The following is a 16,671-nucleotide window of genomic DNA, read 5'->3' as shown; positions in this document are numbered from 1 at the left end:
CTCTCCTGTTTTTATTACATCTGCTCCGATTAAAAAAAAAAAAAAAAAAAAAAAAAAAAAGTGTTGGAATAGTGACCTATCTCTATAGAAAGACACACAACAAGAAAATTGAAATAGATCACATCAGAAATAGCTAAAAGACCTCAAAAAAGGATGTCTAAATCTAGACAAAGTTACCTGAACCTTTCCAGCTTTTTAGACTGATAAAATGAGCTCTCTTATTTGGATATCTTTGTTCAAGTTCCCAGTGACTGGAGCCTTATTTTCTTCTCATGCTCACTAGAAATCCCAGGGCACTTTTTGTAAGAACAGGGGTTGAATGTGAAGTGTTTGAACACAATACGTTTCTTCCATTAACATGAAAAATGCTGTTTGCCACCTGACAAGCACCTGTACTGCAGACTGATTTCAATATCATTTGTGAATCATCCCCTCTTGTCCCAGGATGAGAAGTGCCATATATTATATGACTCGCTCTTAATACTCTGTATTTTAAGCAACTTTTTCAGCATTCATTGGTTTAACTTCCCTTCCAGCACTTCTGCTTTCCTCTGGTCTCATACTTGTTGATGCCAGCACTGTTCATCTAGGGGACTGGTCACTGAGGAGCAGGGGAGAGAGCTGAGAGCAGGTCTCATAGCTTGATCTTTGTCCCTCTGCTCAAAATCCATCAGGATGCAGTGTCGGGATCCCAGCCCCAGATGTATACACCTCTAAGATTCCTCTGGTATAATTAGGTTGCAGTACAGTCCCATTGGAGCACTTCCTTGATATAGACTCCTCCTCTGAGCCCCTTCCTGCAGCTGGTACTTCCCAGTGACATTTCCTGCAATCCCCAAACTGGCTTTTGAGGCTCTAAGGGATTGCAGAACCTCTTCTCCCAGAAGTTGCACTTGGCATACTATCTCATGGTTGAAAAGAGACAGTTAAAATATAGAACCAAATCTTCCAGGCAGTCATTTAAATCCAACACATGCTTTGTAGGACACTTGAAAAGACTGATTTCCATGCAGCTATGCAAACTCACCTTCCTTAGGATATTCATCATATGGTCTTCCTGTGTCTACATAGGAGAGGGTCCTCTAAAGTGGAAATGCAGAGAGCTCTTATCTTCTAGTTTGACTTGCCTGGTGAGTGTCAACAAGTGATCACTGCATTGCCTGGATAGCAGCTTGGCACTAAGGGTCTTTTTTCCCTTTTCCTGGTCTGTCTCCAGTGCAGTCATCAGTTGAGTAGGTTATCAATGAGGTTTGATGGGAGATACATCCATGATGTATATTCATAACATTCATAATGCCAGAAAGAACTCGTCAGCTTTACATAGACTTATTTCCCAAGCTATGAAGATTTTTTCAGAAAAGGCTAACAAGCTCCAGGGTCCTCAGCTGGTGGTGCCTCAGCCGGGATTATTGAAAGGAATCTGTCTAGTGTCCAGCAATTTTTGAGTGCACAAGGTTTTACATCTTTGCAAAATCAGTTTACAACACAACAAAGCACTCTCTGGGAGATCACAAGAGGCTGGAAGTAGGCTGCATAGTATTAGAAAATATACTGGCAATATTAACTTCACTGTAAAAATGTGAAGATTTTTATCTAGATAAAGTCTTCAACAGAATTATAAAGTCATGAGTCCCTTTCACAGTAGATAGGAATGTTGGGTTTGGGTCACAGAAGTCCTCAGGTAGAGTCCACGGTGGTGTTAAAGGACTAATATATACATATACACACACATTTCTGCATCACTTTGCATAGGTGTTCTGGGTCATTTGTTATGTAATGATCCAGAAGGAAATCCATAAAGGCCAAAGAACAGATGATGATAGAATACTAAAACCCTCAAGAGTACGTACCTTCTAAGAGGCAATAGGTGGGGGAATAGCCAATAGGTATATCACTGGATGCACGTATTGTGGAAATACATGAAAACACTTAAAAATTATGCTGAAGAAGACATCTCAATTTCAATCATTTACACCTTGCACTTTGAGTTAAGGGACTACATCCAGAATTTTGTCTTTTACTAATATCTTCCTTACATCCTTGTGCAGCACAAGCTTGTCTATACCTGTACAGATACAGATACCCCCAAACAATTGGGGGTGGATGGGGGGGTGGGAGGGGTGGTGGTTGGTTGTTTAATTTAAAGGAAAATTAAAGGGTTCTAAAAGTAGCAAAAGTGACAAAAATGAGATTAATGTGGAGACTAGCCAGAAATTACTATGCCAAAACACACACAAAGATGTCCATATGTTTCAGTTAAGAATATTATTTTCTCTAGGCAACAATATATTAAATAAAATAGATTTTGTAAACCTTCATGTTACTAAACTGCTTAATGCTTGAAAGCCAAACAGATAAAGCAATTTTACAGTGCTTTCACTCCATTCTACAAATGTAGTGAGATGGGTAAAGCTGATGGAATAAAAACATGTTGGGAGGATGTCATCACTGTGAATCATGCATGGGACTCCCCAGAAATTAGGGGTTTGGAGGGGACAGTTGTCCTTGAAAGAGTCTTGACATTTCCCCAGGAATGGCTCAGGTTAAAGGAAGTGTCCTGGTTTCAGTTAGAACAGAATTAATTTTCTTCCTAGTAGCTGGTGGAATGCTGTGTTTTGGCTTAGGATGAGAAGAGTGCTGATAACACCCCGATGTTTTAATTGTTGCAGAGCAGTGCTTATACCAAGCCAAGGACATCTCAGCCTTTTGCTCTGTCCTGCCAACAGGCAGGCTGGGGGTGCAGTAAGAGCTGGGAGGGGACAGACCCAGGACAGGTGACCCAAACTAGCCAAAGGGGTATTCCATACCATCTGACATCATGCTAAACAATATATAGGGGTGGCTAGCCGGGGGAAGGGGGCCGGACTGCTCGGGGTTAGGCTGGGCATCGGTCAGCGGGTGGTGAGCAATTGCATTGTGCATCACTTGTTTGTACTTTTCCTATTATCACCATTGTATTATTATTATTATTATTGTTATTATTATTTTGTTATTATTATTTTCCTGTCTTATTAAACTGTCTTTATCTCAACTCACGGGCTTCACTTTCCATTTCTCTCCCCCGTCCCAGAGAGGGAGGGGGGAGGGTGAGCGAATGGCTGCGTGGTATTTAGCTGCCAGCCGGGTTAAACCACGACAGGAAGCCATAAGTGAGATGTACCAAAAGTTCAAGTGATGCTGGGATGACAAGTGGACTCTTACTTCGCCATGCCCTTGCTCGTTGATCCCAGGGATCACAGAGGTGTTTGCAATCACATCCAGATTTCCATCTCTGTTCAAACAGAAATCTGGATAAAATTCACAGGGTTTTACTTATGTTTTATTTATTTATTTATTTATTTTTTCTTATAGAAGAAATTGGTTGAGTCTATCTACTCCTCATTCTCTGAGAGGAAAGTAAACATGTAAATTTTCTAGCTATTATGCCACTACTGACAAGTGGTGACACAAACGGGCACCTTAATGCGTGGTAAATACAGGGATGATGAGTCCTTTACAAGTACTTATACGTATCAATAGTTTTGAGCTAGACTAAACAATGTTTATTTGCCTTGGTCCTCTCCAGCAGAGAGCACAGGTTGTACAGGCAGGCCAATGTAACATTTCAATAAGGATTTAGGGATAGAAGTTCAAAGAATTGTGAATTTATGTTGTCCAGTAACAAGAATGATCTGCAATTGTTTTGATATTTAGGATGGTTGTATTAGTACCACGGACATTTAAAGTAAACTTCAAAAGATGTCTTCTTTGCTGAAATAAAAGGGTATTGGTGTTATATTTTATTACAATGTATGGTTACCTCTCTGTAACAGATCTCTTAGAAGGGAGTGAGAGCTATTGCCAGATTAACTTGGGCCATATGTCTGTAGCATAAATCCATGTAATGAAGGGAGTCACACACATGGGAGGGTGAACGGATGTCTTGAAGAAGAAACAGTGACAGAACAGCTGCTGAGCTGGAAATCCAGGAATTTCTTTACCAGCTGAAGTATTGCACCATGTCCTAATGGAGAACTTGACTTTACGTTTGGGCAGAGGCAGGCTTGGTTTCCTGCTTTTGGGTCTGGATCAGGCAGAGTGATGCCACAGTCCAGAGCAACAGCCTATGTCATGGCAATTTTAATCTGTAGGTTTTCACATGCTGTCAGGAGAGCTGGTGCATTGTGCAGATTGTGTGTCAGGTCTGCACATCTCAGAGGGCTCTGATGGGAAATTGAGCATGACCAGCATGCCCAGGAGAACCCCTGAACAAAAATGGTGCCTGGGAGTGATGCAGCACATCCCTCCAAGCCATCCATTCAAGGCAGAGAACCGCTCAGCCTCCAAAGTAAGCTTGGAGGGCAGGCACTACTCCTTGCCGAGGATCTGGCCCTGTCTAAACCAGGCTAATTATTAAGTCATCTTCTTCCCATTAACTTGTGAGGAAGATTACCCTGCTGAGTTTGAATGGCAGAACAGCATTAAGAGTATGCACCTAATGTTTTTCTTAAATCAACCAAACAGAAAATCCACAATAAGGATGATCTTGTAATTACACACGTCAGAACAGAAAGCGTAATAGTTTGCTCAGTTTTCCTTGAATGCTCTTTTAGAAGAATTTGGAAGAAGAAAGGGAGGGAAAAGTTTATTGTAAATCAACTTTGGCACGAAACTTTTGTAAAAATGTGCCCAACACGCATTACATTCTTTGTTCCGTGTTTTTCCTACATATAAAACCTTGACAACCTGCTATTCTATGATTGATGCACTTATTTCTTCTAAAGTATCACTAACCAAGCATATCATTTTTATACAGTAAGTGTATATTCAATTTCCTACAGTTTGACTGCTAAACAGGCTCAGTAGTAAAACAAATATACACTGTCACAGTGTACTGTTAAGAGGGACCAACTGAAAATCTTGGAATACTTTTTATTTGTGTTTTCTTTGCTTTTAGTGGCAATGAAATCACAGGAGGGGCAAATGCTAAATATCTATATTTTTATAAATGTTGTATTGGCATTGGGTTCAGCCTGCAACTACTGCAGACTTTATGCAATGTTAATAGAATATTACGATTCATATATTCTTGCACAATAAGACAGAATGACATATCAGGTTTGCAGGCTCTCCTGACAAGGTATGAGGTATTTATCTGTGGTTTTATACCACACTCTTATCAGCGTAGTATCTGAATGACTATTGACATCATTATCATTCATGTATTTATAAAACATGTAGGGGTCTTCCAGTTACATAGCTATATTCTACAGACTATGAAGTTGCTCCTTCACAGTGTGAAAGGAAACACAAACTGAAGAAAAGGAATTCAAACTCCTGTTGGCTTAGCATTGGATCCCTGGCACTCCTGGACCAGGCGGGAGGATAATGGATCTGTGAGAATTCATGTATGTTTATGATGTACGAGGCATTTCAGCTGACATTGAATCAGGTCAGTGGGTCCATTGGACAGGATGCAATGTCAATGGAACTGTTATGTATTATTGATGTCAGTCACAGAATAGATAAAAACATTAGCAAAATAGCTTCCATTGCCATTTCATTTTTTTTTCCTTAAATGACAAAAGGCAACAGTCCATATTAAACACAAGAAGCCTCCAATATTTCTTATTCTCAAACAGTTTTGACTTGGAGCAAATCTATGAAATGACAAACTGCTGCCAAAATATTTTTACAAAGAATAAAAGGGCTTAAGTTGTTTCACTTGCATTTTTAGTTGTGGAATGTGTTTTGCCTACAAAAGGGAAACATGCTTGTTCAAGGTCCTCTTCTGCAAATTGTTAGGTATACAAATACTTTTACTGACTATACATTTTTGCTTCTTTCTCTGTTATATACCAGTGAGTTTGGAAATATAAAATTTTATTTACATTTATAGCAACTTTATAATACCGTGCGTATGACATTAAAGCCTATATTAGCACTTCTTCACATTGCCTAAGGTGTAAAAAGACCGTCATGCAAATCACACCCAATGGACTATGTATATACATAAAGAAGGGGACATGTTCAAATTACCTTAAAAGCTTTCAATTCAGGTTATGCCTGTATTACCTAGCATTAAGCATCTCATATGGGTATTGCTCTCCATATACGTGTGCCACTTGGGCTTTTACCACACCTGAACCACTCCTAAGTTAGAAGCCATAAGCTCACAAAAAGGTGGTAAAAAACTGAGATGCATTTGAAAGGCCACGTAAAAGTTATCTATATGTATAGAAATACTTACAGGATTTAACACCTTTAGAGGAAGTAAATAAATGCTGTAGGGCAGACTGTGCAAGAACTCCATACAGTTTTTGACTCGCTTTGCATCATATGTTCTGCAGATCATTTTAGTGATGGTCTAAAAATTTAAGCAAGTAACATAATTAATTTGAATAGGGTTGTGCATGCCTAAATATAAGCACTTACATTCTGTACAGCTTCAAAGTACAAATCATATATTTGCATTTGCCAATTATCTCCATAAAGGGATACGGAAACCTGTATTTACCCAATCTGCATACTCAAAGCTGTTTTGCTTGTGTACCTTTGGCAGGCTCATTTGAGACTTGCATCATTGCACCTGCATCCATGGAAGACAGTTTTGTTCAGAATAAAATTTAGTAAAATACAAAGTATAATATTAGTAAAGAGTGTTTTCTCAAATAAATATGATAAGGCCAGAGGAAATGCACTCAAAAATGTTGTGACTCTTAGTTTGTTCTTTTCTGATGTAGGGTTTGCCTGATCCTTTGCTATTTTATAAATTTGTCCCATTGCTTGATCTTGCTGTGACATTCCATGTCAATTTGTAAATTGTAACCCCAACAAAAAAAGGGAGTTCAGTATTAAACATCTGCATCCTTGCTGGTAAGGCCATTGGAATCACATATGAGCCTTTAGGAACTGACAAAATGAGGAGTCTTGTCAATGAACTGATACACAATTTGATTGATGCTTTCTTAACTTTCACAGTAATCTTTTTTTTTTTTTTTTTTTTCTCCTATTCCTTGCGATTTATCTTCACTTAGTGCTTTGTTTTGAACTAGGAATGCTTATAAGGTCATTAAACTTTAATTTGTATACTGAAAATAAGTGTTGGCAAAGATAGGCTACCACTACACATAGATGTTATCTTCAGAAGTGAAAGCATAGTAATAATCTCTCCCTCTTTCTCCCCGAAGAGATACCACTAATTAGTGATTCTTTGATCCCACCATCCCTGAGCAGAGAACACTACAAGGAAGGTCATCAGCCCCCTAGCATAAGTATTCAACCTCTTACATGTAAACCAAGGATCACAAAGTGGACTAGGTTTTACAAAAGTTTGTGAACAGTGATTTCTTTGAACGATTCCTCTACCCATCTTGGTGATACTACTTATTACATTCGTGTCAAGTCTGCAAATTTCTGCTAGCTCAGAAACAGAAATGAAAATCAATTAATAAACCTCTTTTGATGCAGTGGACATGTGGTAGTGGTGCAATGTGCTTGCTCAGCTCACAGCATCCAAAGCAGCACTTCAGGACACACTTGCACCATTCAAAGGATGGAACAGTCCCAAGGAAGCTCAAGGTGAGATTTTCATTTTTGCCTTAATTGCTGAATGAACCTACAATGGATGATTCATCTATTTGTGTTCAAGATTGAGTCCCTTGTGGGGAAGAAAATGACATTTTCCTCTGTCCCCATTCCACAGAGGTTTTTGCAGCCCAGTGCTTTGCCACAGCAGCTGGAATGAGCTCAGCCACCAGGCATTGCATTCATCCTCCCTGCCCCTCAAAAGCTGCACTTTCTCCCTGATTATACACCTCTAATGAATAAAGACCACAAACTAGGGCCCTTTCCCAGGTTCTTCCTTCTCTGGTAACAAGTGGCTGTTACAATTAATCTAAAGAAATTCCTCTTGGACTCTCTGTTCAGTGTTTCCCCCTTGTCACAAACCAAGCCACACTGTGCTGTAAAACAGATAACTGAACATTTTTATGATCAGATTTTTAAAACATTTTTAAACTTCCCCTCCATCCCCCTCCCAAGCCTTTTGATGTAAGGAGAAAATCTCATGCAGTGCCTACCCTTATCTCCCCAAGAGAAAACAAAGAGAGGTAAAGGAAAACGTGTTCTGCAGAGACAGCCTTTTCTGTGCTTCTCTCCCTACTGTGTGCCAAATAATGGCATCTGTTCCTGCTGTTCTTTAGTTCCCCCATCCAGTGTATTTTCAACTTCCTGTGAAAATTTGTGGTTCTTAAATCCAAAGGTCATGTTTAACACAAGTTCAGTTTGGCAGGATTTGGATTTGTTTCTCGTCATTTTTTTTCCCTCTTGCTCTCCTTTGAAAAGTTACAAAGGGCTTTCACTCACTCTTCGCATTGTGCGCACATTACACACTTCAGCATACATCTCTGCAGTGCTGGTTAATACTCTGGGAAATATCCATTCATGTATTGATAAGCATTAAAGCATTGCTGTTTCCATGCCTTCTGGCAAGGTTCAGCACGCCGTTAGTAGCACAAGCTCCTCTCGCACTGCTGCACTGCTATGATCAGCCTGTAGCATATAGGAATCTCCTTCATCAGGTCCCTAGGAATATCCAAGCTGCATGTGAACTAAAGTGCCCCCCCTTCAAAGCAGAGAGTAAATAGTCAAACCTCTACTGAAATATGCATAATGGCTTTGTGCAAGAGCAGCTGAAATCAGACCACCAAATTCATTTTGCTTACTGCTTCAGGTTGGACTCAAACTGTGAACCCAGAGCCGAAATGCCAGTGCTCCATCCAGCGAACTGGTCAGCCCATCTGTTTGCTGGCTTTGTGCATTTTCTAGTAGGCAGCCTGAGATGATCTGGCCATTGATGTATGGTGGGTCTTCACTCAGTATTTCTCCCAAAATACAATTTGAAAATGAATGTTTGTCAGCTGAAAGGGTGCACTAAGAGAATGCAAGGAGTAATTTGAGAGAGACAGACAGGAACTAAAGGCAAGTACATAACTTTTTACAAGAATTAAAAAATAAAGGCAAAGGCATGTTGCCGAACATTTCTCTCTCTCTCTTTTTTTTTTTTTTTTTTTTTTTTCAATGGAACTGGGCTGCTCCCCAGCGCATAGGTCCAGAGAACAGGATTTGAAGCCTCTCAGAGTCCCTGAAGCCTCTGCCTCCTGAAACTCCATTTTCGCTATCTGAAAAAACATCCTGCAAAAACTAGTTTATCTCTAAAGGGGAAAACATCCTGAGAGGGGCAGGGCTTTAATGACAGAATTTTCAAAACATTTCGTATATTTCATTTCTGCTAACTTCAGAAAGGGAACAAACCCTACTGACCTGGTGCCTGCTCTGCTCCCAAGGCTTCCTCTGCCCTTGTTCACAGCAGTAGGCAGAAGCCTTCATGTCCTGACCACTCTGCACACTCCATGGTTCTGGTGCGGTCTCTCGGTTTGGTCTGAGAATCAGATGCTATTTCTGGTCTGAAGACATTTGTTCTCAATTGCCTACACAGTTCAATAGGGTTTTAAGGTACATTTGTTGGGGATTATAAAGCACCTAAAGATGTATCAGGTGGAAGGGTCAATACAAGATTAGTGTGTATTGTGTTACGGTGGGTTGCATTATCTGGTATGTCTCAATTTACTCTTGGAAACCAGATGTGGCAGACCAGCCAAGCCTTTTTTTTCTGAACATTTTTAGATAGCTTTGAATTATGTCATCAATGTTTAAAGATTTTCACAAAGGTTTCAAGAACTAGATTTTATCAAGTCTTCTAATAATATCAGAAACTTAAATTCTGTTGGATAATTGAAACACTCTATCCCAATCCAACAAAATAGTAAGTGTAAAAAGAACATTTACATCTTTCTTTAGTAATATATACAGAGGATAGCATGAATTTGCTACCTGTAAGGTGTATTGAATTTTTAATAATCTATATATTTATGGTAAAGAGTAACACATTACTTATAGCACACAAAAGCTTATGGCATACGATTATCCTTAATTAATGGGTAAGTACAAAGCTTTATTATTCAATGAAACGGATTTATTATCTCAATTCTCCAATGTTCTGCTTCATGTTTCCATTGAAACCATTGTTTGCACCATGGTAACCAGCAACCACCATATGTATGTGATCTTTTTTATGACCTATACGTAATTAGATGTTATTGTTTTCTTAAAGCTGAAGTGTAGCCTGTGCAAGCAGTCCAGCTGTAGCTTCCAATACCTACAAATGAGGGATAGGTCACTTGCTGCTTTGTTTCTGTAATAATCAGGTCATATTTTTGTATATTATTATAACCCAGTGTCTATTTTTTCCCCCAGCAGTCTTGCATGCATCCCTTCTCTTCCTTCCTGAATGTGACGGCACACTTGCCTACCTGTCCCTTGTCTCTTCTGCTTGGCACAGCTAGTTAACTGAAAGGAAGTGAAAAGAGCTAAAAGCTAGTGGGTGTCGGAGCTGCCTGGTAGAGAGATCCCCAGCTAATTGCTAGTCCTAACAGGCACAATTAGCCGCTACAAGCCCTTTGAGATGGCCCTGGGCTTCTCTCAGGTAACAGCCATCACTAGATAAAGGCTGAAATATGCTCCATTTAGAGAGACGCTTGCAGACAGGGTTGTCACAGGCTGCCAATTATGCTCTGCCTGTACACAGTCACTTCCAAGAACCAGACAAGACACATACACCTGAAGTTAAAGGGACAAGATGTGTACTATTTTGAACTACACAAGTGTGGGGCATGTGAAGATACAATCCTTATCAAATTAGGTCATGTCATCTTTTCAATTATCAGTTCTTGATCAAATTTATTTATTTTTTTTATAACGTTTATTCCAAACAGTAAGTCACATAAGCTCCATGTGAGAGTGCTACATATTTCATTTGCTGTATGTGATGTTACAGTAAGCAAAGTTCAGCCATTGCCATGTAGACAAACATGGCTTAACAGGTCTTTTCTACCTAAAAAATGGTTATCTACCCTGTTGGAAGTACAATCCTTCAGCGATCAATTCCTAGCAGAGGAGGATGGCCAGACTGCAATATCTAAGGGTTCCTTGTGAAATTAATAAATACCCCCAGTCTTTCTTATCCATAAATAAACAAATTACTTTCTTTGAGCATCTCTGGCAGTACCTCCCTTCCCTCAAGCAATAAACTTCTGTACAGAATAAAGTGACACCGTAAGACAGCCTTAAATATGGGTTTTTCTCATCACCCTTCTGTATGTTGCACTCACAGATCATTATCAGCACTTTCATGGAGTCCACGGCCTGGGATGTGCTGAAGCAGATTTAACTCTACTTCTTCATATGAGATTATCTTCCCTCTAGCCCTCCTGCCTCCATCACTGCGCTGTATCTATTCACAGCACCCCTCTTTGCAATGGTACATCTAAGCCTTGCTGCCAATCCTGGATCTACATCTTCAAAATATGTGAGTGGTTATGGTCTGTTAATAAGAGACCCATAACAAGCGTGACTGTCCCTGCAGCAGCAGACCCCAGGCCCAGCAGCTCTGGTCAAAGAGGGAACCACACCACTGCCTGCCTTTTTCTATCTGCCATGAAGATGGAACTTCTCCTCTCTGCCCCACAGGCAAAACCAAGCCCTGGCTTACAGCTACACTATCAGCATCTTGCTCTCCTGTACAACAAACTTCAGTAACCATTCTTCAAACTAGTAGGAAATCTTAACCAAAGTAAAGCAAAAATTTTGGGCCACTGATAGTAAAATTGGGTAATTGCAAAGAGTACCTTCCATAGCATCTCCACCCCATGGGCACACATTTGGAAGGAGGTAGCAGGAACATTTTCCTCCTTAATTTAAGGAGGAAAACCTTAAATTAAACCAAATATTTTTCAGCCCCAAAAGCCCACATCAGGTTTTCACAACAATTTAGAAAGAAATGAGCAATTTCAAGTGGCTACCACAACATGGGCCCCCAGCGATAGTATCTTACAGACAATTATTATAGTTCACTGTGTAAATATGCAAATACTTCAGAGATGGAGACCATCAGAATTTTAATAACTAGATCCAAGCAATGGTAATTGGTATTAACATACTATTTTCAAAGGCATGTAAGAAGCACAAATTCCAGCCCAGATTTTCATATATTAATAACTTAATTTAGTCACCCACCTCCATACTTGTGTACCCATTTAAAGAGATTCAGAAACAACTCAGTACTCACAGCTTCCTCTGAAGAAAACTTCTTATTTGGTTGCTTTAAGAATTAAAATGATTCCATTGCTTACCTTCAGAAACATGTATTAGAATATCCTGCGTCCCCTACCATTCTCCATTAGAACATCAGGTCTCCACGATGGCTATGTTAGGAGCACATTCCCATTCATCAAAGCCAGTTAGACTATGTGTAACAAATCAAGCTATAGATAATTATCAAGAGAAAAAGATACGGAGAACACTGTGCTCATTTCCACCTTGCTCTGCAGAGACACAACAGGACTGGAAAAAGCAATAGCATAGCATAGCAGTGAAAAGCATCAGAACATCTGGGACATCACAGGGGGGAGTCTAAAATGATGGAAAACCTTCAGGAATCTAAATTAGATTTCATAACCAGTTCTGTTTTATCAGAAACACACACTGAAGAACGTGCATACCTATGTACTACCAACAGCACTAAGACATACGGAGAAAGCAGAAATCAATATTCATATTCAGGAAGCCAAAATAGTCACTTAATTCTCATCAGTATCCAGCACTAACTTCTTCATTAAACTAAGATGCTTCAGGACTAACTTTTGATCAGTTTATACCATCTGTCCATTCCATCAAGGAAGATTTCTATTTCATTTCTTCAGTGCTATCCTATGAAGGCAAGAAGGACATCATTCTGTTTGAAAAGATCATGTTCCTTACATTTTAGTATACTTAAGAAAAAGAGAGAAAGGAAGCATTTGGAAATTACTATCATGTTCTACTCCCCCCGTCCTTCCCAGTAATATAGTGAAGATGTCTTCCAAATCATATAATGTACAGTGAAGCAGGTTAATATTCAGAAGTCAGCTTCCCCAGTTCAAAACGATATCACACAGGAATGGCTGCTTAGGAGGCTAAACAAAAATTCCAGATATTAAATATAAATTATTTGTTTTAGGGCTCAGTTTACATTTTCTGAAGAGCTTTGAGATCTTGATATCAAAAGTATGTGAAGAACATAATTGCTAGTTACAGAAGAGTTACATTCTGTTAAAGAATAAAAATTACTTGGCACACTTGGTTTCACCCCTCCAGAATTATCAAGGAAGCTCCAACCGAAGACTTGTAGGTTTTGTTGAGACCTATGGCTATTTACGTACAATCATGGAAGGAAAGGAAGGCCACTGAATAGTAAACAATGTGTATTACTTATATTTATGTTTTCCTCATAATGACATACTATTAGTCATTCCTTTGATAAATTTGTGAACCAGATTCCAGGTAAAGGAATGCAGGGAACTTGTGCTCACCCAGTTGCTTCCAGTGTTCATCTTAGATTTCAGATGTTTTTTTTAATTTGTTGTTGTTGTTGTTTGCTTGTAACAAGCATATTTGTTTTCCTTATTAAAGAATAGATGTCTTTGAAATATATGCAAAAACAGCATGCTAATATTTGATTGCAAACCAAGTAATGATCAAAAAACTAAAAGGAAAGAATGAGTGCTCTATTATTAAACTAGCAAAATAAATAGATATACATTTTTTTTCCTTTTTACAGATACATTTGCAACCAAATTAGTAACAGGATTTTCTCTAGTATAAATAAAAAAGGCTTGCACTTACCTATTAATTAAGAATAATGGAATGCCATAAGCTTTTGTGTGCTAGTGGTACTGTAATTTGTTACTCTTCACTACAATAAATATATACCTGATTAAAAATGCAGTGCAGCTTACATATATTAAATTCATTGTGCATTGCGTATTGATTTACTTTGCTCATCCAGGTAGTCCACTGAATTCAAGGGGAGTAAGATTTGGCCCTCCCAAGTAAGGAAGGACAGCCTCCAGTAAGGCAGAGAAGGGAAACTGAGAGGTTCAACAGATGGTTTTACAATGCACAGTTTCACAGAGTTTAGGGGCCACAGCTCTCCCAGGCTGACCTCCTCGTACATCCCAAGCCAGTTCACCTGGGTACTCCTCTGTTACTTGATAGGCACTCCCGGACTTCGTCAGACAAAGCATGGTAATTCCCAAGGGCAAAGTCTGAACAATGGGGTGCACAGGGCTCCCGCAACTGTTAGACAAGAACTACTCTCTGGTGACATCAGCCTTTCTGCACCATGAAGAGGCAAGAACCAAAAGCCTGCTGAACCAAATGGCCTCCCCTGGGACAAAAATTCCTACCTCATTCCTGAGCTGTCCCTTTGAGGGTTTGAAGGGCCAAACAGGGATCCTGGAAAGCAAATTCTCCTTCCCAGCTCAGAGGCTCAGTCCATTGCTCTGGTATCCCATCTCCAGCTATGAGTCACCTGAGCAGATTTCTCTCTCCAGATCCCCCTGCTTCCCATCCTCAAAAGTCAGCAGAAAAAAAAAAAACAAACAACTGAATACATTTGGAGAATTGCACAGTAGAGGGAAGGCTAATGTAGTAAGAAAAATGTCCTAGTGAAAACCACTTAATTTTGCCAAGCAAATTAATAGACACTGAACTTGTAGGCTCCTCTGAGAAAAAAATAAAATAAAAAATAAAATAAAATAAAATAAAATAAAATAAAATAAAATAAAATAAAATAAAATAAAATAAAATAAAATAAAATAAAATAAAATAAAATAAAATAAAATAAAATAAAATAAAATAAAATAAAATAAAATAAAATAAAATAAAATAAAATAAAATAAAATAAAATAAAATAAAATAAAATAAAATAAAATAAAATAAAATAAAATAAAATGATGAGAGTCACAGAGCTTATGCAGTATGAGAAACAGAGGAAAAGGCTTATTGTGTGTGTGCCTCAAGCATGCTACTACAGCATCACAAACTTTGGGATCATTCCCAAATCGAAGAATTAGGCACCATTATGGCACCACTGAAAGGGTTACTGCATCAGAGTAAACAGTCCAATTGCGCTTTTCATGGTGGCCATTCCTGAGGTCAGAAATAATTATTTACATCCGTAATTTAAAATAGATGCACCCTGATCTATACAGAGCAGCAATCTGAAGCACTACGGCATCGGGCCAAATTACGGCCATCCAATATATTAACATGATTCAGACTCTTCAGAAATTGAATTATTATTTTGAAAAGTCAAAGTTCTCACCCGTGGAGCAATCTCTATACATCACCTTGCTCTAAATGGTTGTTGGGCTTTTGTGCCTTGAAAAGCAAATTCTTACAACACCTGTGGGAAACTGAATTCTTCACCCTTGTTGTAGCCTCTTTCATCTAATTAGGGTCAATTATCACTCTCTACGTGTAAATAGGCATTGCCTACTTAATTCCTAATAATCTTAGCAGATAAAAAGGAGAAGTGAAGAGCTGGTTCACCCAAGAGGAATCAGAATTTGCTTCCTGAGGGAAATCTAGAATGAAAAAAAGGGAAAGGAAATAAGGCACCAGAAACAGAGAAAACATGGTTAAGGAAGAAAATAAAGGCAAACAATATGCAGTATTATTCCACTGAGTGATACCAAATGTAACAATCGCACACTTCAGGAATAAATAATGTTAATGACCAGAAGCTTATTCACTGCCTAAAACCATATGCTTCTAGCTTTGATCTTTTTGAAAACTTCTCACTATCATCTGTGGGAGTACTGCTGTGGATCAAGCGTAATGCATAGTCCTAAAACATACCACAGACAGTCACAGAATCTGGCTCTCTATACATGATAAATGACTCGCCTGACACTCAGAGAGTCCACTACCATGGACCACAGAGGACCATGATGTTGAGCCAAGTAACTTTCAGCACAACACTACATTGTGGTGTTTATCACAGAAAATTAAGCCTAATACCATATGCAACTGCAATTAATGTAGAAATATTAGTTAGATAAAAACAAAAAACAAACAAAAAAACCCACTGAAATTCAGATGATGCTAAGGTTGCAGATTAACTTTCTCCCTTTAGAAAAATGGTCAAGCATCTTTAAGAGTCAAAATGTCAGTTTTATGTATTAACCATAACCAAAGTACCTACAACACGTAGTGCCTGATAACAGCGTGATGGAGCATTTGCCCATTACAAACCCTGAAAGAAGAGTGATACCTACCTATTCTCTAAAAATATTTCCCAGTCTTAGACTTAAAGGGTTTAAGTATCAGCCATTCTGGATACAGTTTAGTTTGCGACATCTGATAGGATCTTAAACTAAAATGGTATGGCTGTAGGCCATAAAATATCAGAAAATGGAGAGCCAAGGAGATAAATTCTGAGTCCACCTGACCAATCCAGCTGAGCAGAGTGCTGTTTTCCTGAATCCCATGGAATAGGCATGTGAAATATCTGTTTCTTGATGGGCCTGGCAGATGTGATGCCAGAAACAATTCTACTTTGATTTATTTTTCTAGCTTTATATAGTTCCCTATATTAAACTTACAATCCTAAAATAATTTTAGGGCCATTTATTTTTATGTCTACAAACAGTAGAGTTACCCGAATGTTAAAAGCCTATGCTCATAAGTCCATAAAAGCACTGTTGATTAGATTGTAGTATTTCAGTTTTTAGTTATCAACAGTGACAC

General features: G+C 38.8%; 1 protein-coding gene across 6 annotated transcripts in view; it reads right to left on the bottom strand.

The window, feature by feature from the left end:
- The window catches only part of LOC311443160 (uncharacterized protein), a 34,035-nt gene that overhangs the window by 2,807 nt on the left and 14,557 nt on the right, over positions 1-16,671 (bottom strand). For 2 of the 6 annotated variants that reach the window (XM_084533114.1, XM_084533115.1), the window contains 4 exons: positions 15,245-15,506; positions 14,325-14,489; positions 9,304-9,470; positions 6,230-6,346 (listed from right to left, as the gene is read on the bottom strand). In XM_084533114.1, the coding sequence (XP_084389240.1) occupies positions 6,230-6,346; positions 9,304-9,369 (183 nt within the window). In that variant the 5' untranslated portion in view covers positions 9,370-9,470; positions 14,325-14,489; positions 15,245-15,506. Of the gene's footprint in view, positions 1-6,229; positions 6,347-9,188; positions 9,629-14,324; positions 14,490-15,244; positions 15,520-16,671 lie in introns of those variants that run through there. The other 4 variants (XM_084533116.1, XR_014697105.1, XR_014697104.1 and 1 more) reach the window with 4 other exon arrangements.

Source organism: Aythya ferina (genome assembly GCF_964211825.1).
Source record: "Aythya ferina genome assembly, chromosome: 12".
Lineage (NCBI taxonomy): Eukaryota > Metazoa > Chordata > Aves > Anseriformes > Anatidae > Aythya > Aythya ferina.
This window is presented reverse-complemented; position numbering and strand designations above follow the sequence as displayed.